Source organism: Bombina bombina, chromosome 2, assembly GCF_027579735.1.
Source record: "Bombina bombina isolate aBomBom1 chromosome 2, aBomBom1.pri, whole genome shotgun sequence".
NCBI classification, from domain to species: domain Eukaryota; kingdom Metazoa; phylum Chordata; class Amphibia; order Anura; family Bombinatoridae; genus Bombina; species Bombina bombina.
The window spans coordinates 969,769,515-969,795,610 of NC_069500.1; the positions used below are offsets into that span (position 1 = coordinate 969,769,515).

Genomic DNA, 26,096 nt, shown 5'->3' on the forward strand with positions numbered 1-26,096 from the left:
ATACATACAAATACAAACACACACATGCATATACAGATATATACATACATACAAATACAAACACACACATACATATACAGATATATACATACATACAAATACAAACACACACATGCATATACAGATATATACATACATACAAATACAAACACACACATACATATACAGATATATACATACATACAAATACAAACACACTCATACATATACAGATATATACATACATACAAATACAAACACACACATGCATATACAGATATATACATACATACAAATACAAACACACTCATACATATACAGATATATACATACATACAAATACAAACACACACATACATATACAGATATATACATACATACAAATACAAACAAACACATACATATACAGATATATACATACATACAAATACAAACACACACATACATATACAGATATATACATACATACAAATACAAACACACACATACATATACAGATATATACATACATACAAATACAAACACACACATACATATACAGATATATACATACATACAAATACAAACACACACATACATATACAGATATATACATACATACAAATACAAACACACACATACATATACAGATATATACATACATACAAATACAAACACACACATGCATATACAGATATATACATACATACAAATACAAACACACTCATACATATACAGATATATACATACATACAAATACAAACACACACATACATATACAGATATATACATACATACAAATACAAACACACACATACATATACAGATATATACATACATACAAATACAAACACACACATACATATACAGATATATACATACATACAAATACAAACACACACATACATATACAGATATATACATACATACAAATACAAACACACACATACATATACAGATATATACATACATACAAATACAAACACACACATACATATACAGATATATACATACATACAAATACAAACACACACATACATATACAGATATATACATACATACAAATACAAACACACTCATACATATACAGATATATACATACATACAAATACAAACACACTCATACATATACAGATATATACATACATACAAATACAAACACACTCATACATATACAGATATATACATACATACAAATACAAACACACACATACATATACAGATATATACATACATACAAATACAAACACACTCATACATATACAGATATATACATACATACAAATACAAACACACACATACATATACAGATATATACATACATACAAATACAAACACACACATACATATACAGATATATACATACATACAAATACAAACACACACATACATATACAGATATATACATACATACAAATACAAACACACACATACATATACAGATATATACATACATACAAATACAAACACACACATACATATACAGATATATACATACATACAAATACAAACACACACATACATATACAGATATATACATACATACAAATACAAACACACACATGCATATACAGATATATACATACATACAAATACAAACACACACATACATATACAGATATATACATACATACAAATACAAACACACACATACATATACAGATATATACATACATACAAATACAAACACACTCATACATATACAGATATATACATACATACAAATACAAACACACACATACATATACAGATATATACATACATACAAATACAAACACACACATGCATATACAGATATATACATACATACAAATACAAACACACACATACATATACAGATATATACATACATACAAATACAAACACACACATGCATATACAGATATATACATACATACAAATACAAACACACACATACATATACAGATATATACATACATACAAATACAAACACACTCATACATATACAGATATATACATACATACAAATACAAACACACACATGCATATACAGATATATACATACATACAAATACAAACACACTCATACATATACAGATATATACATACATACAAATACAAACACACACATACATATACAGATATATACATACATACAAATACAAACACACACATACATATACAGATATATACATACATACAAATACAAACACACACATACATATACAGATATATACATACATACAAATACAAACACACACATGCATATACAGATATATACATACATACAAATACAAACACACACATACATATACAGATATATACATACATACAAATACAAACACACACATACATATACAGATATATACATACATACAAATACAAACACACACATACATATACAGATATATACATACATACAAATACAAACACACACATGCATATACAGATATATACATACATACAAATACAAACACACTCATACATATACAGATATATACATACATACAAATACAAACACACACATACATATACAGATATATACATACATACAAATACAAACACACACATACATATACAGATATATACATACATACAAATACAAACACACACATACATATACAGATATATACATACATACAAATACAAACACACACATACATATACAGATATATACATACATACAAATACAAACACACACATACATATACAGATATATACATACATACAAATACAAACACACACATACATATACAGATATATACATACATACAAATACAAACACACACATACATATACAGATATATACATACATACAAATACAAACACACTCATACATATACAGATATATACATACATACAAATACAAACACACTCATACATATACAGATATATACATACATACAAATACAAACACACTCATACATATACAGATATATACATACATACAAATACAAACACACACATACATATACAGATATATACATACATACAAATACAAACACACTCATACATATACAGATATATACATACATACAAATACAAACACACACATACATATACAGATATATACATACATACAAATACAAACACACACATACATATACAGATATATACATACATACAAATACAAACACACACATACATATACAGATATATACATACATACAAATACAAACACACACATACATATACAGATATATACATACATACAAATACAAACACACACATACATATACAGATATATACATACATACAAATACAAACACACTCATACATATACAGATATATACATACATACAAATACAAACACACACATACATATACAGATATATACATACATACAAATACAAACACACACATACATATACAGATATATACATACATACAAATACAAACACACACATACATATACAGATATATACATACATACAAATACAAACACACTCATACATATACAGATATATACATACATACAAATACAAACACACACATACATATACAGATATATACATACATACAAATACAAACACACTCATACATATACAGATATATACATACATACAAATACAAACACACACATACATATACAGATATATACATACATACAAATACAAACACACACATGCATATACAGATATATACATACATACAAATACAAACACACACATACATATACAGATATATACATACATACAAATACAAACACACTCATACATATACAGATATATACATACATACAAATACAAACACACACATACATATACAGATATATACATACATACAAATACAAACACACACATGCATATACAGATATATACATACATACAAATACAAACACACACATGCATATACACATTACCACAAAAATATAGACACTAATAGCAGCAAAACCTAGCAATCACTTATATAAGGGTATCTGCAAATAGCAAAACAGCAAAATGGAAGATATATTTACAGGTATTGGCCTATAGATAGATTATTCTCTAACTCCAGCCTTCCATGTGGCTTTTAATTAAGCTTTTTACCTGCAGCTGTGAGAGTAGCTCTTAGATGTGGTTTCCCTAAAAAATACATAGAAAACAGAGTAAAGGACTGCACTGGTGCTACTGCCGGCAATATCAGAATAAACTGGGTGCATTTCACAGTCCTGCAGTAGATTTGCGTCAGTTGGTCTGGGGATGGTAGAAATGCATAAATGTCAGAGTTAAATTGCAGAAATGGGCAAAGCAAATAATACAAATATATCACAGAGGTTGTTTTTTGTTTACTGTGTACTTTAAAAAAAAGTTATGATGCAGTAAAGTATCTTTAATGGCCATTTAGCTATTTTTTCCCTCACTTGCTATGCAGTTTAAGTTGCCAGGACCCATAAATCTCACCAGTCAGTCTAATTCAGAACTACAGCTGTACTAATCCCCTCCCTAAGGAAAGGAAAAAATAGTCATAGTGATTGGCTAAAGGCCAGTATAATACGTAAACATGACATTAAACCCATTCTACGCTGTTTAATATTCCATACAACATAAACATACATGCACACACAGTGACAGGCATGTTGCACACAAGCACATGTATCCCAAAGCAATCAGAAAATGTTCTAATTAAAGTGACACTGTACTTTAATGTGTTAATGTGTTTCCATTGACTTGTAATACCAGCTGCAGAGCAATAAATGTATGGGGAAATACTAATTTTGCTTTATTATTGTATATGAAATAGCTATGTATGCTCATTGAAACCATCACCCATTGTTCTCAAAAACATGCCCATTCAAATGGATTGATTCTGGTAGCAGTAACATATTATCTCTCTTTATACATAAAGTACTGACTTTTATTATGGGTTGTGGTTTCATTGAGCAAAACCAGCTTTTTCTATTGCTAGAATAAATATAAAGGAATAATTTCCAATACATTTCATACTTTACAACTGGTCACATTAAGGGAAATAACAAATTTACACTACAGTGCAGCAGTAATTTTTTTTTTGTTTACTGCCCAGTAATCTCTATTGCTTGCAGTAGTTATGTGGTGCAAGAGTGTAAAATAGTAATTCTTTTTTTTTATTTTTTATATAAAAGATCAATATTGTTAACAACTTTAAATAATGTTTATGCAAATTTTTATCTTTTTAAACGAACACTTTATCAAATAATAATAATAAAAAATGTCTTTCTATTTTAAGTAAAGTAATTCGTCAAGTTTTAAGGGATATGAGGATTCATAACTATGATCGTTTTTCCAAGACTGGATCATCTTCTGCTTATTCTGGATATGTGACCCGTACGTATTGTCATTAATGTAGTATGCGTATGTTTGCTCATGCTGATCAATCAGGTTGACACATACAGTGCAGCTTTTTTTTAAATATAGCTTTTAACTAATAATGTGTTCACACATAACACAAACAGATCAATATTACAAATGATTAACATACATTACAAATAGCCTTTGCTCAGTATTTAAAATATAATCCCTTTATATATATATATATATATATATATATATATATATATATATATATATATATATATATATATATATATATATATAATATATATATATAAATCCTTGTATAGAAGGGCACTCTCAGGATTTGTGAATGAAACCAATTTTTTTCTTTATTCGTAATATCAACAAAACATGGTTGACGTTTCGGCCCTCATTCAGGCCTTCATCAGGACATATTTAATCTGCAATCAGCTGTGAAGCGGAACTCCCAGTCTGAAAAAAGACACGCCTTTTTCTGACTAGGAGTTCCGCTGCACAGCTGATTGCAGATTAAATATGTCCTGATGAAGGCCTGAATGAGGGCCGAAACGTCGACCATGTTTTGTTGATATTGCGAATAAAGAAAAAATTGGTTTCATTCACAAATCCTGAGAGTGCCCTTCTTTACATGGATTTACATACTTATTTTTTGAGGATTGCACCCATTATACACCACCCAGGTTGGAGTGCTGGGCCACAGGCTAATTGAAACAGTATATATATATATATATATATATATATATATACACAGTATATATACAGTACAGCCTCTGATGAAGCGCATGTGCGCATGCGCGAAAAGCATCAGGTGATCTTCGGGTTACTCACCTTGTTCCTGGCAACTTTGCTGAAATAAATTGTTACCAAGCCTTGAGCCTCCTGTCTCCGACTCCTCTCTTTGGGATACAGTGCTATATATATATATATATATATATATATATATATATATATATATATATACATATATGTAAGAGATTGTGTTTGTAACATTACAAAACTGCATCTCAGCTCAGCTTGTTTATGATAAAACAATCCAGTTATCCAAATCTGGATACTTAGCTTCTACCAAGGCCGAATTGTTATACAATACCAAACCTCTAATTCAATCTCTTCAAAAGAAGAGAAGAAAGATAGAGGGTGCTGTTTTAAAAGTGTGTGAATAGGCTATCAAATAAAGATATCAGATAATTAAAATAAAAAAATACAAATACAAATATCAGTGAAATGTCAAATAAAAATGTATGGATATCAAATAATTAGAGATAAAAATAAAAAAATAAAACAATAATCTCACAACTAGTGCGATGTGTAATGTGATAAAGTAAAGGGGGGGGAGAGCAACGAAAAAATGATCGCAATTGGAATAAAAAATTGGAAAAGTGAAATGAAAAAAAAATTTAAAAAAAAAATACTGTAAGATAGATGACTTATGTCAGCTATTATATATATGCGACATTGATATGTGTATATATGCAACATTGATATGTATATATATGCAACATTGATATGTGTATATATGCAACATTGATATGTGTATATATGCAACATTGATATGTGTATATATGCAACATTGATATGTGTATATATGCAACATTGATATGTGTATATATGCAACATTGATATGTGTATATATGCAACATTGATATGTGTGTATATATGCAACATTGATATGTGTATATATGCAACATTGATATGTATATATATGCAACATTGATATGTGTATATATGCAACATTGATATGTGTATATATGCAACATTGATGTGTGTATATATGCAACATTGATATGTATATATATGCAACATTGATATGTGTATATATGCAACATTGATATGTGTATATATGCAACATTGATATGTATATATATGCAACATTGATATGTGTATATATGCAACATTGATATGTGTATATATGCAACATTGATATGTATATATATATATATGCAACATTGATATGTGTATATATGCAACATTGATATGTATATATATGCAACATTGATATGTGTATATATGCAACATTGATATGTGTATATATGCAACATTGATATGTATATATATGCAACATTGATATGTGTATATATGCAACATTAATATGTGTATATATGCAACATTGATATGTATATATATATATATGCAACATTGATATGTGTATATATGCAACATTGATATGTGTATATATGCAACATTGATATGTGTATATATGCAGCATTGATATGTATATATATATATGCAACATTGATATGTGTATATATGCAACATTGATATGTGTATATATGCAACATTGATATGTGTATATATGCAGCATTGATATGTATGTGAAAAGCTAAGCGGTCCGCTAAGAGGAAGGACCGGCGAATTGAATTAAAGAAACAGGACTACTACATCCAGGGTAGACGAATATTGCCCCGAAGAGTGAGTAGATGGTCAAATCTGTTTACATTATTCACGCTTCCTGTATGTTGCTGCCTCCATGTTGCCTGCTATTTATCGCTTGTGAGCTATCTCATTTTTGACTGTGCACCTTACATAATCAGTTTGATTGTTTTACCCCCCATCTGGCTGCGGGCTGTTTGAAGCCTTATAGGAAAGCTGATATCAGCACTTGGGAACTGTTTTTTCTGCTTTTTGATTACCCCATTTCGCGAGTGCTGTTGTTTGTTTTTTTCTTGCTTTCCCTGGAATAAATGATATATATATTCTAATGAACACTATGACGTCATTAATAACAGCAGAGAACTCTGACTTTAATACGAGCAATGCCACTGAAACCTTTTTTTCACTATCTAAAGTGGATGATTTAGATCTACAGGGCCTTGAACTGGAGGATTTATTCGGTTTAGATGGGCCAGATGTACAACTTAGTGAACTCTTTTCACAAATGGAACGATTAAGGTTAAAAGAACAAAGACTTAAACTTGATACCTGGACTCTGAACAAATATTTGTTGCTTAGAATGATCCCAAGAGGTTTGCGTGTTTATAAATTTCCAACCTTTGAAACCTCAGACGAAACCTTCATTCAGGAGTGGAATGAGGTTTTGACTGAATGCTCACTACGTTTAATGCAATTACTTGTCAATTATAAAACTGTACAATTGGTAGTTGTAAGACAGGCAATAGAAGGTTTACAACAGGAGCTAAACAAATTTAGAGAGATAGATGGGTATGGGGTTTTGGATAAAACCTTACAAAACATTATTGAGACAAATAAAACTGAGATTATTCATGTTAAACACACTAAATATATTAGGGATAAAAATGACTATCAGAACAAGCAGGTTTTTATTTGGAAAAGGAAGAACAGAAAAAGAAAGTCAAAGAATTCTAACAAACATAACCAGCAGGTGTTAGATACTTTGAATGAAAATGCTCAAACTAAAACCAGTAAAAGGAAATTTAGATCTAAGGGCAAACATAGAGTAACTTTTTCTGACACAGAGCCAGAATCCACAGATGAAGATGGCTCATTATCAGCCTTCTCAAGCTCTTATGAAGAGAGTGGGGATTCAGACACAGGTATTACTGAAGCCATAAGTAATATGGCATCATCTGTAGCAGTTGATCAGGGTACTGCCTGTGGAAACACTACTAATAATGGGGATCTGGTGGTAAGATCTAAAACACAGGTAGATAAATCCAAGAATCCTATTAAGCCAATTTTGACAAATAAACAGCCACTAAATGTTGAGCAACATAGGGTTAAGGAGCAGGTTTTTCAGGTAGACACGATACAAACCAAAGGGGGAGGAGGGCAGAAAAAGCCCCAACCTCAGAGAGGGAGAGACAAATATTTGCTCAGGAAGACAACGATTCCAAAACAATAAAACAAATGGATGTGATTAACATTTCTTCACATACTTTGAGTGATTTGGAAACAAAGGTGCTTAAACTTGGTTTAAATTTCAGTCCAACTAGGAATTTTGATCTCTTCCAGACCATCCTTGATGTAAATAAGTTTGTAAGACAGCTTACACTTAAAAAACACTATTCAGAATCAGTTGATTCTGTTACAGATATGAGAACCAGGGATGGTCTGGAGGAGATACATCTCCTAAACTTTGAGGACACACGTAGTATGTTAACTCTAAGGACACTAGACAGCACTGACACACTTGATACTCCATATGAACATGCAAAAGGACAGCTTACTAACACTAAATCTAACTTTTATCCCATTCAAACAAGGGGTAAACAGTTGGAATTGTTCCATAAGCGTGTATTGGAGGACCTTACTGTACTCTCAGAGAATAATACCCATATTGGATCTAATCTCAATTTTAAAGAAAGGGAGGCTCTTAGGTCATTGCAGTCAAACAGTTCACTGGTCATAAAAAATTCTGACAAAGGTGGCAGCGTCGTTGTTATGGACAGAAGTTCATATGTATTGGAAGCACAACGACAACTGGGTGACTGCAATGTCTATGTGGAACTTTCCTTCAATCCCACTGCTAGGTTCCAGAGGGAGCTTATGTCATTGGTGGATGATGGTGTGGAAATAGGCATTTTAGACAGAAAAACAGCTACCATACTGAATGTAAAGGATCCTGTTTTGCCTATTTTCCACCATCTTCCAAAAATACATAAAGGCCTGGAAAATGTGAAAGGTCGCCCGATTGTGGCGGGGATAGGCTCTCTATTGGAGCCTATGTCAGAGTGGCTTGACACTTACTTACAGCCCCTTGTTAGGAAGTTACCCAGCTACATCAGAGACACAACACATGTTTTGAGGCTTATGGAAACGGTAGAACATTTGCCTAATCAAAAATGGTTGACTGTAGATGTGGTCTCTTTGTATTCAGCAATTCCTCATAACAAGGGGCTGGAAGCTATTAAATTTTTCCTAGATACTGAAACCGATCTAAGCGAGGTTCATAGGGGCTTTATTCTGAGAGTGACAGAATTCCTTTTAAGCCACAATTATTTTATGTTTGAGGGGGTTTTCTTTCTACAGAGGCGTGGAACAGCCATGGGGGCCAAATTTGCGCCCTCATACGCCAACCTATTTATGGGTTGGTGGGAGCTGTTCCACGTCTTTGCGGATGATAACCCTTTCATAAGTAATATATCTTTTTATAGGAGGTTCATAGACGATCTCTTGTTCATTTGGCAAGGAGATGAAAATTCTATAAACAATTTTGTGCGAACCCTCAATACAAATGATATGGGCATTGAATTTACACATAATTGTCATGCATCTGAGATCGTCTTTTTGGATCTCCTGTTAAGGTTTGATGGCTTAACTGGAAAGGTCAGTACTACATTACATCGTAAACCAATTGCAGGCAACTGTCTCCTGCATGCACACAGTAACCACCCTCCACATGTGTACAAAGGTATAGTCAAAGGGCAGTTCCTGAGGGCACGAAGAAATTGTAGCCTAGACCAAGATTTTGAAAAAGAATCTAAAGATCTAGTGTCACGTTTTGTGGAGAGAGGATATAATAGGAATATGGTTGATAAGGTGTCCAAGGAAGTTGCTACTCTGGATAGGGGGCAAATGCTTGGTGGGACCAAGTGGAGACCTGAACGTAAGGGTCTAAAATTTATCACCAAATATTCGAATCAATTCTCTGAAGTTTGCAACATTGTCAAAAAATATATGCCCATTTTATATGGGGATGATACCTTGAAGCATATAGTTGACAAAGGTTGTGAATTTATATATTCTAAAAACTTGACAATTGGTAACATGCTCTCACCTAGCATGCTCCCAGACCAAGGTCCACGGAGTTCATGGTTAAATACTATGGGGACTTACAAATGTGGTAAGTCTCTTTGTAAACCATGTAAATACTTAAAGCAAGGGAATGGCTTTGAATCGTATGTAACTAACGAATCATTCACCACTAGGGGATGTGTAAAATGTTCTTCAACATTTGTAATCTATTTGGTTGAATGTACTCAACATAGATTGCAGTATGTTGGGTTAACTACCCGGGACATACGCACTAGGATTAAGGAGCATTTGGGATATATCTCAAATGATATCCATTGTTCGGCACTCTCCAGACACTTTATTGAAGTACACGGGAAAAATGTTGATATGTTTAAATGGAACGCAATTGAAGCGATTTGCAAGCCACGAAGAGGGGGCAGCAAACAAAAAATACTTGAAAGACAAGAAATCTATTGGATCCATAGACTAAAAACATTGGTCCCGTGTGGATTCAATTCACAATTTGATGTAATCAATTATTGGGAATGACCCATTTATAATTATAAGCTTGAGTAGAGACCTGGTTTGATACTATATTTTGATATCCTTTATTTAAGTCAGTGTAGAGCAAATTTGAACAATAGGATTTCAAATGGATTTAACATATAAACATATGTCTTTATAATTTAGATATCTATGATAGAAGGAATATTGGATTATGTACTTTGTGCTAGTCTTTAGCATTATAGCTATTGTGTGATACTGGGTTATGTTTTCATGTAATTATGAATAGTATCATGCTTGTATGATATGTCTTCACTAAGTAGACAACTATAAGCAATCAGTTTAGCACTATATATTGCAACTAATCTAAGCACATAGTATATATAGCACAGAGGTGTCAGCTAAAGTATTGATAGCACCTCTGTGCTTTACCATTCCTCTTGTATTAACCATGAGTCTCCATTTTCTGCTAATTAATTATTTTGTTTATCATATTTGTGATCTACAAATGAAAGTATGTTTGTTTATATCATGTTCATTTTCATTTACATTAAGATTGCGAATAGGTTCATTAGTGTTGTACTATATATATAAAATGATAGTGATAGGCATTGCATTTATTAATTAAAATCAATTACAGTGTTTGTTTTTTAATTGTTTAAGGGGCGGAGTATTACCCTTTAAATAGCACACCCTCTGAGAAGGGGGATATGTCTATGATTACGGCCAGGCTGGCCGAAACATGTTAGGCTGTGCTTGCTGAATTGTTTTTGTTTTTTTTTTTTTTTTTTACCAGAGGCTCTGCTGTACAGGGTCTTTTATTGTGATATGACCTGCTGAGAATAAAGATTTGGATTTTTTACCTTATGACGACGCCTGGATATCATTTCATCTTTATTTCAATATATATATATATATATATATATATATATATATATATACTGTATATATACTCATATATAAATAAGATATCAAAAGAAGATTGTGATGGAATTATTAAAAGTCCATGAGTCAGCTTCTCTTCTAGCGGATTGGGTTTACTTGGATAGATTCTATAGGGAAAACAAAGAAGAGCGCCTTGGTGTAAAAATCAAACACATACAGAAGATCTGATGACAGAGTAAATACTCACACAAGTATTGCACTATTTGTGAGTGCAAATAAAGCAGACTGGGCCTCTCAGTCTCCAGCTGACTGTGAATGGAAACCTCTTTCAGGGGTATGAAACAGGAATATTGTTAGATGATTTGAATCTTTGAAAAGGAAAAAGAGAGAGACCACCCAATGGTGGAGAAAAACGTTTAATGCCAAGATGTAAGGCTATAAATGTGGTATTAACGTAGAAAAGCGCTGTAAAGGCAGCTGACTAGTCTTGTTTGGTCTCCCAGGATGAGTATTGTTGATCCTAGGTTCCAACGGTTCCAAGAGCAGTGAAAATACCAAAGTAGTACAAGGCAAATGCTACTACAAGAAGCCACAATGACTAACACAGCAGTATCACATCCAGCTCTCCTATATTCCAGGGCTCCCAGCTGGATACTGCAGCTCTAATGTGATTGTATAACCTATGACTTACCTACATATAACCTGTATATGCTATCTTATATATTTTTACTTGCAGTAAATGGTAATGTGGTACTAGTTACAATTATTTTATATTTTTATATTGCATTCAAGTAAATAGTGTTTTGTGCGTAACAGTATACCAGAGCTCTGAGGTCGAGCTATCCCATGATAAACTTCATATTGCTCAACAATTAGGACGCCCTATGTTTTCTTAGGGAGTTTACTGTCATTTTCTTTCAGAACTTTGTCTAAAATGGAATGCTATTTCTCTTTTTATCCATTACAATTTTGTACAAAAGAACTGATGCATGTTAGAAGTGCATCTCTACTAAAAAGAGCTGTATTATGGCCTTGTCCAACAAGGCACAGGCCTTGGGCAGCCGATTGGAGGGGGTGGCACTTTCTACAGGCTCTTTTGAGAAAGGAAGAGTAGTGGGCTTAATTAAGCAACTGTAGGGGGAAACAATGAGCTATTTAACAAGAAAAATCATTCTGATTACAAAATTCAACTTAATAACATAACTATTATACATAGCGGACACTTTCCCACTTGAGAGCTATTTTCTACGTGTCTCTAAGCCTTATGCTGCATAGATCAGGCAGAAGACACAGGCCAGTGTAACTCCACCTGTACAGTGTTAAATGGCCTTCTCCACAAATGTTTACTGATATTGCTATGTAAGTAACCGGTGTCCAATAATGCGTGCGCACAATTTCATCTCCATAGCAACTAGTCAAAAGAAGAGTTAGAATTTTTTGAGCTGATAAGGGCAACGGGATTCGGTGTAACTGAGTTCAGGACTAGGAAAAATGTTGCAGAGAGTATGGTGTTACCCTATCAATGAGTGCAGTATTCAACTATTCGATACATTATGATCCTAAAGTTAGACATTGGCAAGATATCCACAATCCTGGAACACGTTTAAGCTTCCAGTGGACAGCTAGTACTACATATTTTTACTACATGTTTAGACTCCCATTAGATAAAGGTTCTCAGAAGCCTCATAGGCAAACAAACCTGAAGGATGTTGGCTAAACTTAAAGGGACATGAAACCCAAATTCTTTTCTTTCATGATTTAGATAGAGAATACAATTTAAAACAGCTTTTCAATTGACTTCTTCTATCTAATTTGCTTAATTCTCTTGATATCCTTTGTTGAAAAGCATATCTAGATAGACTCAGTAGCTGCTGAATGGTGGCTGCACATAGATGCCTCGTCTGAATGGCTCACCCATGTGCATTGGTATTTCTTCAAAAAAGGATATCTAAAGAATGAAGCAAATTAAATCATAGAAGTATATTGGAATGTTGTTCAAAATTGTATTCTCTATCTGAATCATGAAATAAAAATTTGGGTTTCATGTCCCTTTAAACATGAAGTGACTTTTTTGCATAGTTTGTTGAAAGCTTTGAATAGATTTGTTACACATTATTGTAATTGACTTAATCTTGTTTTAGACATCTTTAGGGTACCACATTTGGCGGATGCATTCTTTCTAATAATTTCACCAATACTCCACACTATATGAAACACTTATTTCAAAAAGTTAAAAATAATAACTTGAAAATCATTAAAATAGATAGTAACAGGAGGGGGATTCAATATTATTTTGCTTTTCACTCTGAGAACAAACAATCAGCTAGATTACAAGTTATGCACGCTATAGGGAAATTAATGAATGCAACAAAAAGTTGCGTTATTTAACCCCCTATAGCGCAGCCATTACAAGTTTTCAAACAGCCAGCTTGTGCGTACGATATTGTTGTGTTGAGCCCCGTACCGCACACAATACAAGCGCTGTTTTGACATGCTCGTACACACTTCCCCCATAGACATTAATGGGGAGAGTGGGCTAAAAAAAGCCTAACACCTGCGCTCGGGGAATGAAATGCTTCGTAATGCAGTCCCATTGATGTCTATGGGGAAAATAAATGTTACGTTTAAACCTAAAACCCTAACATAAATACCTCTAATCTGCTGCCCCCGACATCGCCAACACCTACATAATGTTATTAACCCCTAATCTGCCGCTCCCGACTCCCGATATCGCCGCCACCTAAATACATTTATTAACCCCTAATCTACCGCTCCCGACATCACCACCACTATATTAAAGTTTTCCCCATAGGAATCAATGGGGAGAGCCAGCTGAGAAAAAGTCTAACACCTGCCAAAAAGCAGCGTAAAACTCAGTAAAGCAGCCCCATTGATTCCTATGGGGAAATAAAAGTTATGTTTACACCTAACACCCTAACATGAACCCCGAGTCTAAACACCCCTAATCTTACACTTATTAACCCCTAATCTGCTGCTCCTGACATCGCCGACACCTACATTATACTTATTAACCCCTAATCTGCTGCTCCGGACACCGCCGCCACCTACATTATACTTATGAACCCCTAATCTGCTGCCCCCAACATCGCAGACACCTACATTATATTTATTAACCCCTAATCTCCCTCCCCCAAAGTCGCCGCAACCTAACTACACTTATTAACCCCTAATCTGCCGCCCCTATAATAATCATATTAACCCCTAAACTGCCACACTTTTGCCTCACAAACATCAGTTAAATATTATTAACCCCTAATCTGCAGTCCCTTACATTGCTGCCACCTACCTACATTTATTAACCCCTAATCTGCTGCCCTCAACGTCGCCGCCACTATACTAATATATTAACCCCTAAACCTAAGTCTAACCCTAACCCTAATACCCCCTAACTTAAATATAATTACAATAAATCTAAATAAAAACTAATATTATTACCTAAATAATTCCTATTTAAAACTAAATACTTACCTATAAAATAAACCCTAAACTAGCTACAATATAACTAATAGTTACATTGTAGCTATCTTAGGGTTTATTTTTATTTTACAGGTAAGTTTGTATTGATTTTAACTAGGTAGAATAGTTACTAAATAGTTATTAACTATTTAATAACTACCTAGCTAAAATAAATACAAAAGTACCTGTAAAATAAAACCTAACCTAAGTTACACTAACACCTAACACTACACTACAATTAAATAACTTACCTAAATTAAATACAATTAAATAAATTACATACAATTAGCTAAAGTACAAAAAACAACAACACTAAATTACAGAAAATAATAAACAAATTACAAGATATTTAAACTAATTATTTTATTTATAAAATATTTTACCAGGAAAGATACATTGAGATTTCTCTCGTTTTCAAGTATGTCCTGGGTACACAAAACATTGCATTGATACAATGGGTACAATAAAATACAAAACAATAATAATACATGTTATATGCACAAAAATTTAACATAGAACATGTAGGAAATATATAATCAACAATGACAGGTGCATTCTGTTTTGAGATATGTAGAGAGGGATCTCTTAAAAGATATTAGTCATGGGGAAGGTTTGAAAGTGTGCGGGAGGTCTTTCCATAATTGTGGTGCTCTGTAGGAAAAGGAGGATTGGGCTGCTTTCTTTTTGTATTGAGGCAAGCTAAATAATGTGCTGGTACTGGATCGGAGATTATAGGAGGTGGGAATAACCGGTGAGAGCATGCTGCTCAGGTAGGGTGGGAGCTTCCCAGAAAAGCTTTTAAACACAAGGCAGGAAAGATGGAGGGTGCGTCTGGATTCCAGCGACAGCCAGTTTAGTTCTTTTAGCATGTCACAATGGTGGGTCCTGTAGTTACATTGTAGCACAAAGCGGCAGAACGAGTTGTACAATGTATTAAGTTTATTAAGGTGAGTTTGCGGTGCTGGTGCATATACTACATCCCCATAATCCACGATTGGCATCAGCATTTGCTGTACAATCTTTTCCTTTACAGTAGGGCTGAGGCAGGATTTGTTTCTGTACAGGGCACCTATTTTTGGATAAAGTTTAGACGCCAGTTTTTCTATATGGAGGCCAAAAGATAGATTGGGGTCTAACAACATACCCAAGTATTTAAAAGAGTGGACTGCGGCCAGTGTGCAATTTGATTTTGTTTTGATGCATAGATGGGAATTTTGTAGTTTGTGTAGTTTAGGTCCTGTTCCAAAGATCATTGTGACAGTTTTGTCAGTGTTTAGGAAGAGTTTGTTTTTTGAGATCCACTTTTCTACATCTGTGAACTGGTCTTGGAGTACTGCTTCAAGCTGCGGTAGATCAGAATTGTTTGCATAGATTACTGTGTCATCTGCATACATGTGTACAGTTGAGGATTTGCAAACATTAGGCAGATCATTTATAAACAATGTGAATAGCAGGGGGCCGAGAATGGAACCTTGGGGAACACCACACGTGACTGGGATTACACCTAATCTAATAGCCCTATCAAAATAACCCCCCCAAAATAAAAAATACCCTAGCCTAAACTAAACTATCAATAGCCCTTAAAATGGCCTTTTGTGGGGCATTGCCCCAAAGTAATCAGCTCTTTTACCTGTAAAAAAATACAAACAACTCCCACAACAGTAAAACCCACCACCCACACAACCAATCAGCCAATACAATGTGAGCTCAATCCTATTGGCTGATTGGATCAGCCAATAGGATTGAACTTCAATCCTATTGGCTGATTGCATGGGTGTTAGTGTACTTTTTAGCACTTTAAAACTCTTAAAGGGACATTGAACCCAAATTTTTTTTTCGGGATTCAGATAGAACATGCAATTTCTACTTTCTAATTTACTCCTATTATCAATTTTTCTTTGTTCTCTTACTATCTTTATTTGAAAAAGAAGGCATCTAAGCTTTTTTCTTGGTTCAGAACTCTGGACAGCCCTTTTTTATTGGTGGATGAATTTATCCACCAATCAGCAAGGACAACCCAGGTTGTTCACCAAAAATGGGCCGGCATCTCAACTTACATTCTTGCATTTTAAATAAAGATACCAAGAGAATAAAAAAAATGATAATAGGTGTAAATAAGAAAGTTGCTTAAAATTTCATGCTCTATCGGAATCACGAAAGAAAAAATTTGGGTTCAGTGTCCCTTTAACTACTGACTTTAGAATGCGTTAGGGATGTTGGAGGTAGAGAGTGTACTCACTTTTTGGCCTCCCAGGACAGACTCGTAATACCGGCGCTATGGAAGTCCCATAGAAAAAAGACTTTACAAAGTTTACGTAAGTCGTTTTGCGGTAAGGCCAAAGAAGTGTCTCGTAATAGCAGCGGGCGTAAAAAAGCAGCGGTAGGACCTGTTAACGCTGCTTTTTTACCTTAACGCACAACTCGTAATCTAGCTGTAAAATTGCAAAAAATAAAAAAAAACTACCATTACAAAAATAACAAACGAAATTATACAAAACAATAAAAAATATTTATATTCTAATACCCTTTAAAAAAAAAAAAAACGAAAAACTGGGGGCCCTTAAAAGGGCCTTTTGTAGGGCATTGCCCTAAAGTTAACAGCTCTTTGCTACAAAACAAAACACCCCTTAACAGTATACAAACCCCCACCCACCAAAGTCACAAAATAAAAATAAAGTAAAACCTAATCTACCAATTGCGCTGAAAAGGGCATTTGTATGGGCATTTCCCTTAAATGGGCATTTATCTCTTTTGCTGCCCAAGCCCTAATCTAAAAATAAAAACCCACCCCAAATGAAAAAAATACATTACGCAAAATAACAAACAAATTATCAAAAATAATAAAAAATATTCCTATTCTAATACCCATTTGAAAAAAAAACCCACCCCAAAATAAAAAACCTAATCTAGAATAAACTACCAATAGCCCTTAAAAGGTCACCGCCATAGACTGAATCTTCAATGCAAGGTACGCGATTCATACAGTCACCACCATAGACTGAATCTTCAATGCAAGGTACGTGATTCAAGAGGGCATTCCTATTGGCTGAAAAATTTGAATCAGCCAATAGGAATTAGAGCTGCTAAAATCCTATTGGCTGTTCAAATCAGCCAATAGGATTTAAGCAGCTTTTATTCTATTGGATGATTCATATGTCCATAGTCTTGAAATGTAACAGGTTGACCAGTGATCTATGTGGCTCACTATCCTTATCTGAAACCAATATTGTGTCGTTAGGTAGACAGGGTAAGTAGGTTGTTATGACCAGAAAACATGAGAAGGTTAAGCATGTCTAGTATCTGTAGTCCTGAGTAGAATCCTGATTATATGCCTACAAGTAGTGATCTGGATTATCATAGAAGCTTCAAAGTAAACTTAATAGAATAGATACAAACATAAGAAATAAAAAGAGCAAACATTTAACCTGTGAAATGGGAAGAGGGGCACAAAGTCCATGTTCCCAGTATAATACACAAATGAAAAAGGGCACTATTGAAACTAGCATAATAAGTTCTCAACTAGTAAGAAACGAGGTACTCCAGAGTTAACTGTGAATGGTGGTGATTTCTTCACCCAAAGCTTCTTTTCAGACGATGAACCACTCTGGGGACACGGTAGGGTAGGGAGCCAGAGACACTGCAGGAAGGCCATATGTCAGATAGGAACCATCGGCTATAAGGCAGTAAGAATCGTAGTAGGGTATATAACCTGTGGTTTGTGAATATCAGAGCGTCCACTTTATTTGTGCGACACTGGATGTCTCTTCGCTCCCTCTGTGTGCCAGGAGCTCGTTCGATGCACCTACATTCTCCAACTGGAGTCTCCCTCTGCACCTGGTGGCCGGCCACTCCAACAAGGGTCAAAGCTGCAGGCGTAGGTGTGAGATCTGAGTGGAGACCCAGGAAGTATGAGCTCTCTGGAAGGAGAAAAGATTCCCAGCTGCTTCGGTAGCTCTTTTATCTCAATTTCTGGATCTGCCATGGAAGGAGTACAGCTCTCACCACCGATTGCTATTTCATATAGTAGATTGTCTCTCGTGTCACCCGCCATCGTGACCGCATCATTATTTCCCTTGTTTCTAGCAGCTCTTATGATAGTAGAAAGATCTTCATAGTGACAGCACATTCTATGCTCTAGGTTGTCCAGGAGCACCCATATCTGTAGACAAAAGTCCTCCTCCATGGGTAAATAGGGTCCGAAAGTTACTACACCCTGTAAAAGCGTCAGTAGGTAGATACCACTCTCCCGGTTAGCCAGGCTTTTTTTATTTTGATAGGGCTATTAGATTAGGTGTAATTTTTTTTATTTTTTTTTATTTTGGATAATTTCGTTTGTTATTTATCGAAATTTAGTGTTTGTTATATTTTGTAATTTAGTCTTTTTTATTTTTGTAATTAGTTACGTTGTAATTTTTAGAGTAGTGTTAGGATTTTTTTAATGTGTAGTTTAGTTTTATTTCATTGGTAGTTAGTTTAATTTTAGTTTAATAATAGTTTACTTTAGTATATTTCGTTGTGGTAGGCTTGCGGTTTAGGGGTTAATAAGTTTATTATAGTGGCGGCGGTGTAGGGCTTAATAATTTAAGTATGGTGGGGGCGATGTGGGCGGTCGGCAGATTAGGGGTTGATAACTTTATAATAGTGGTGACTATGTCGGGGAGCGGCGGAATAGGGGTTAATAAAAAAAATGTAGTGGCGGCGATGTCGGGAGGGTCAGATTAGGGGTTAATAACTTTAATATAGTGTTTGCGATGCGTGAGGGCCTCAGTTTAGGGATTAATAGGTAGTTAATGGGTGTTTAGTGTACTTTGTAGCAGTTTAGTTATGAGTTTTATGTTTCAGATTTGTAGTGTAAAACTTATAACTACTGCGGTGCTGCTTTAACGCTGAAATTGCTATTTTTTCAGCGTTAAAACACGGACACACAACTCGTAATCGAGGTGATTATTAGGCAGGAAGTAATCTTTCTTTTTAAAGGGCCACAAAAACTTTTTTTTATGCTCTAGACAGAACATACAATTTTAAACTAAAAACTACTTCTATTATCTAATTTACTTCATTCTCTTGGTAGCCTCTGTTAAAGAAACAGCAATGCACAAGGATAGGCCAATAACATGAGGCATAAATATGCAACCACCAATCAGAAGATCCTGAGCCTACCTAGGTATGCTTTTCAGGATACCAAGAGAATGAAACAAATTAGATAATAGAAGTAAATTGGAAAGTTTTTTTTTTAAATTGCATGCTCTCTCTGAATTATTAAATAAAATTGTTAATATCCCTTTAAGGGTAACAGCCAGGCTAAAATCATTTATGACAAAATTTCTTAAAGTATTTAGCACTTTGCATATAGATAGCTGCATTTTTATTTGAAAAACGGTCTATACCTGGCTCCAATGTCATATTAAAGTCTCCACATAGAACTAAGTTTTGCCCCTTAAACGGAAATACCTTGTTTTGAATTCCTTCCCAAAACTCTATCGAAAGTCTATTTGGCGCATAGATATTGCAGATTGTAAATTTTATGTTCTTAACAATTATTTGGAGTAGAATAAACCGGGCTGCGGCATCAATCTCTATTTTGATAATCTTATAGTCTAGCTGTTTGTGCAACAATATCACCACTCCACATTTTTTGTTAGAGCCTTTAGTAGAAATTACCTCTCCGACCCAGTTCGTCTTCAGCTTAGCTGCTTCCAGCTCGTTAAGATGAGTTTCCTGAAGGAAAACTAGGTCAGGTTTTTGTTTAGCTAGGGTTCTAATAATTAATTTGTGTTTGGCTGGAGATGAGACCACCCCACGTTCCAAGATAACATCTTTATTCCTTCTATCTCATCTTATTCGACAACCCCGGGAGAGAAGAAAAAAAAATAATAAAATCAGTCCAGACATATTATTAAATTTGAGGAACCATATGTACATATTCAAATATCTGACATTTCGTAACTTGGGACCATGTAAAATAAACATCAGAATCCGCTTCCCAGCAAGACAATTATTATGTTTACTCTCTATTACTATCATAGGCTTTTAAAAATTCAGTAACTTCTGTCGCTTCACTAAACATATGTCTACTACCTTTGTCTTCCACTACAATTCTAGTGGGGTACATCAACCAGGCTTTTATACCTTTACTTATTAGCTGGGTACAGTATGGTGCCATGACCTTCCTCTTGGAGGAGGTCTCAACAGAAAAATCCTGGAACAATAGTATCTTATTATTACCAAATACCAGGGAATCAGCTCTTTTAAACAGCTTCAATAGCTCAACTTTGTCCTGGAATTTCAAGAGTTTGAAAATTGACATTCTTGGTCTAAAAGACCCATTCCCTACAGGTTTCCTAGGGCCCACTCTATGCGCCCTTTCTACTGCTAATGGTAGCAGATGTGCTGGCATACCCAGGGCCTGAGGTAGAGTGGTAGATGTAAATAGCATCAGATTCTCAAACTCGGGCAATTCCGGTAGGCCTATAATTCTTATGTTATTGTGCCTGGAGCGCTCTTCCAGATCCTCCAGGCGCAATTGCATGTTATTTAATTTGGCCTCTTGTTTTCGTATAATTGTTTCTTGAACATTTGCCTGATCTTCTAGTAGCGAGATCCTATCTTCTGCTTCGACTAATCTTGTTGAAAATTTCTTAACTTCTATAGAGAGTGCCCCTATATCTGATGAAATAACTCCTAGTTCTTTTTTAATAGAGTCAAATTGTGGAGAAAAAATAGCAGTCAATCGGCCGATAAGAGCCTGAGTGTCAATAACCAAGGGTACCGTGTCTGTATGGATATCAACACTAATATCAGCCGTCTTGGCTTTTTTATCTTTGGGTTTCAAAGGCATTTTTGGTGAATTGGTTTTCACCTGTGTAATGAATTTTTCCATTAAGTAAAGTGCAAAAAAGAAGAAAAAAAAACAAGGTTACTTGAGTGTACCTAAACACACTCTGTCAGTCTCAGTGTTTCTAAAAAAACAAACAACCCCAAACAAGCTGGGTAACAATCCCCATTGGAATATACTCTTTATTTTTTGGGGAAAGAATTTCCCTGTGTAGTGTTGTGAATGAGTGCTTATCTTAAGGTGTAATAGAGTGATATAGAAAACCACTTTTATCTATGGGGGCAGAAAGCCTGTGCCTTAATTACCAATAAAAATACCAATTAGTTTAGCCAAGCAAATATAACTGAGAGCCAGCACTTACAACCCCAAGAAGGGATACTATTCAGTTATAACCTTGTTTCACGGTCCTACCATATACCCTTTCCTAAATAATGAGCTCTTATCAAGATATCAATCTATCTAGCCAATACACACTATACGGTCTTCAAAGGTACATATCCTAATATTACATTATCACAGTTTGACAAATATACAGAATTTATCGCTAAAGGAGAAGGAGAAGGATTTTCAATATCATAATTGGCTTAGGAGCAATTTATGGTACAAAACCCCCTTATATCCACATCAGTCTTTTTAATCCTGTATCCACCAGATACTGCAAACCAAAACAGGAAGGTCCTTTAATAGACTTTGGGGTTTTTATACTACTTTTATAACCAGCAAGGAAGTTATCACCCCTTATACAAAGAAGTCCCCTGTTACATACACAGCAGACCTAAACCGTTTTTCTCCCAGGATCCACAAAGTCTAAGCAGGGGCTGTAGTATAGACTAATTGTATACAGTCTGCTCCTAGCCCCTGACTTTTACCGTGCTTCTAGTTCAGGATCAGCAATCACCCTGGAAATTGACATATACCAACTGTCGGCAAAGCATAAGATTTTCATTTTCAACAAACACGGCAGCTGCCGTGTATACTTGCGGATTCCGCTGGTACCGTTCAGGATACCTCCTCTATGGGCAGCTGACTCCCCTCCAAGTAGTACAGGAGCATAGGACTTCACTGTACCCCTTCCTCAAGGCAGGACACTTTCACCGATCTTCCAATCCTAACACCGGGCAACCACTCACGGATCCTCAACACTGCTGTAGTGGAGCGTGACGCACAGATCCCTCCGCGAGTCAGCAGCGCCTCCCACCGCATTGCGATTCTGCTCCGGGTCGTAGTATGTGATGCTCCTACCAAACGCAAGTCTGGGATTGCTTTATGCACCTTCCTGGCCCCTGGGTAGTCTGTGGGGATCATCAACCATCATCCAGGTTACTGCAATATGTCCGGACCACACAGGTCTAAAAACAGAAATGCGGCTTAACCTCTGGCCCAACTGGCCGCTCAGGTTTCCACCTCAGGATACACCTAGCCTTGCTGCAGCCCAACTGAACCTCAGCGAATCTGGGGCTATGGGGCTATGAGTGGGGGATAAGATTTCGCTGGTCGACCAACACGCCGACATAGAACATGCTGCTGTTAGTTTCCACTCCCTAACCGGAAACCTCGTCCAAAATCACATCAGCCAGACTAAAATAAATACAAATAAAGGGGACTTTCATTCATGAAGTATAAAATACTTTATGCGGAAAGGTCCTCTATTAGTTTCAAGCATTCGCCGCACTGAGCTGCTCAGACAGCCCACGGCAGAACGTTATTTTGCTAAGAGGTGACATTTCCACCTCTTAGCAAACAGCGTGGATTGACTTTCACTTTAAATGTAAATCTTTATATTTGTAATAGTATTTCTAATACTCTCTTTAAATGTAATATTCTAATTATGCAATATTAGAAATAGAAAATGTTTATTTCATATATTGGTGTATATATTATGTATCAATTTACTAAATTCCCTACCACATGAACTATTGAACTTCTGAATAGTATTTTTTAAATTGAATGTTACATTCAAAATTTCTAGTGTAAATATACAATCTAATTATGAACATTCAAAAACTGGAAATAACATTCGATCACCATATTGTAATAGATTTTCGTTCTTATTAACATTCAATTGTCCAAAATGAATGTCCACGGGACATTTTTCGTTCTACCAAGCAAATTGCACTTTCACCACATTTGCCCATCCCTACATATGAATATGAATATGATGACTATACTGAGCATGTTTGCTCAATAAAAATAAAAATAAAACTCAAGAACGCATTGTCTGATTTAAAAAAAAAAAATCATCTTCATTTTTCTCATAGAAGAAAGTGGCTGCAATTTATATAATCTTCTATAACAGAATATTATCAATTCACACACTGTAAGTTATGAAAGAGCTAAGTTTTGAAGTTTGCTCCAGTATAGCTACTACAATTCTGCCAAAAGTTGATTTTCTCACTGTACATGAGCAGATTTACTGTGGAATGTATAATTTTAATTTAAAAAAAAACAAAACATAATTTATGATTACCTGATAAATTATTTTATTTCTTGGTGGCAAGACTCCACAAAGTTCCTTGCTGTTGGGAATTAATCACCTGGTCACCAGGAGGAGGCAAATACACCCTACAACAGAGCTTTGATATCCCTCCTACTTTCCTGATCCTCCCAGTATTTCATATAGCCAAGAATAGGAGGAAGAAGTAATAAAGATAGTAGGGTAAAGAGATGCAAACTAAAACTGCCGCCACTAAGAAAAATTGTTTGGGTTCATAGAATCTCACCGCCAAGACAGAAAGGAATTTATCAGGTAAGCATAAATTATGTTTTATTTCTAATGTCCTTACTGTTGGGAACTAGTACCCAAGTACCCAAAAATGGGTGGGACCAAAATAGGAAAAGGTAGGCACCTGTTTACCAGGAACCATAGTCTGAAGAAACTTCCTGCCAAAAGCCACTTCAAGCAAGGCAAAAACACCATCATGACAAAATATACTGAAGGTGAGAAAAGATGTCAATGTTGTATCCTTGCAATTTTGGTTAAATGATTGCTACATTCTGGAGAGCCCAAGCAGTAGGCACAGAGCAAGAGAAAAAACTGTAGAACATAAAAGGCAGAAACTGTCCAGTCTCCAAGAAAAACTCTTTAACTATGACTTAAAGTAGCAGAAGATGTCTGCTGACCCTAAAGTTTACCCAAAAATCTAAACAGACAGTCTGGGAAACTGTCAAACAGTCTTTAGAAACCTGAAGATAAAACATCAATGCCCAGACTACAACTAGAATGTGTAAAAATCTGTCTTGCAAGATTTCAGATTAGGACAAAATTAAGAAAACATAAATGCCTGTTTTAATTTTCTCCTAAAGTCAATGAAATTGCTAAGAGAAACAAACCCTGATTACCAAGAAAAAAATTCCAGAAGGAGAAATATGCTTGATAACTGGTCAGATCCTAACCTAGGCCAGAACAAAAGCCTGAATGTCTGAAAAACAAGCAGGCCTCCAAGGCAAGAAAACCAAACGTGCAGAAAAGTGATCCATTAAAAAGCTGGCCTACAGACTCCTGTCTAAAGCATCTTGTAAAATTCAGGGAATCCAAACCAAATGCCCTTTTT

At 34.8% G+C, this 26,096-nt stretch overlaps 1 protein-coding gene across 1 annotated transcript in view; it reads left to right on the top strand.

The window, feature by feature from the left end:
• Window positions 1-26,096, top strand: part of MTTP (microsomal triglyceride transfer protein) — a 173,616-nt gene that overhangs the window by 103,644 nt on the left and 43,876 nt on the right. Inside the window, exon 13 of the mRNA XM_053703476.1 lies at window positions 5,107-5,204. Within this exon, the coding sequence (XP_053559451.1) occupies window positions 5,107-5,204 (98 nt within the window). The remainder of the gene's footprint in view (window positions 1-5,106; window positions 5,205-26,096) is intronic.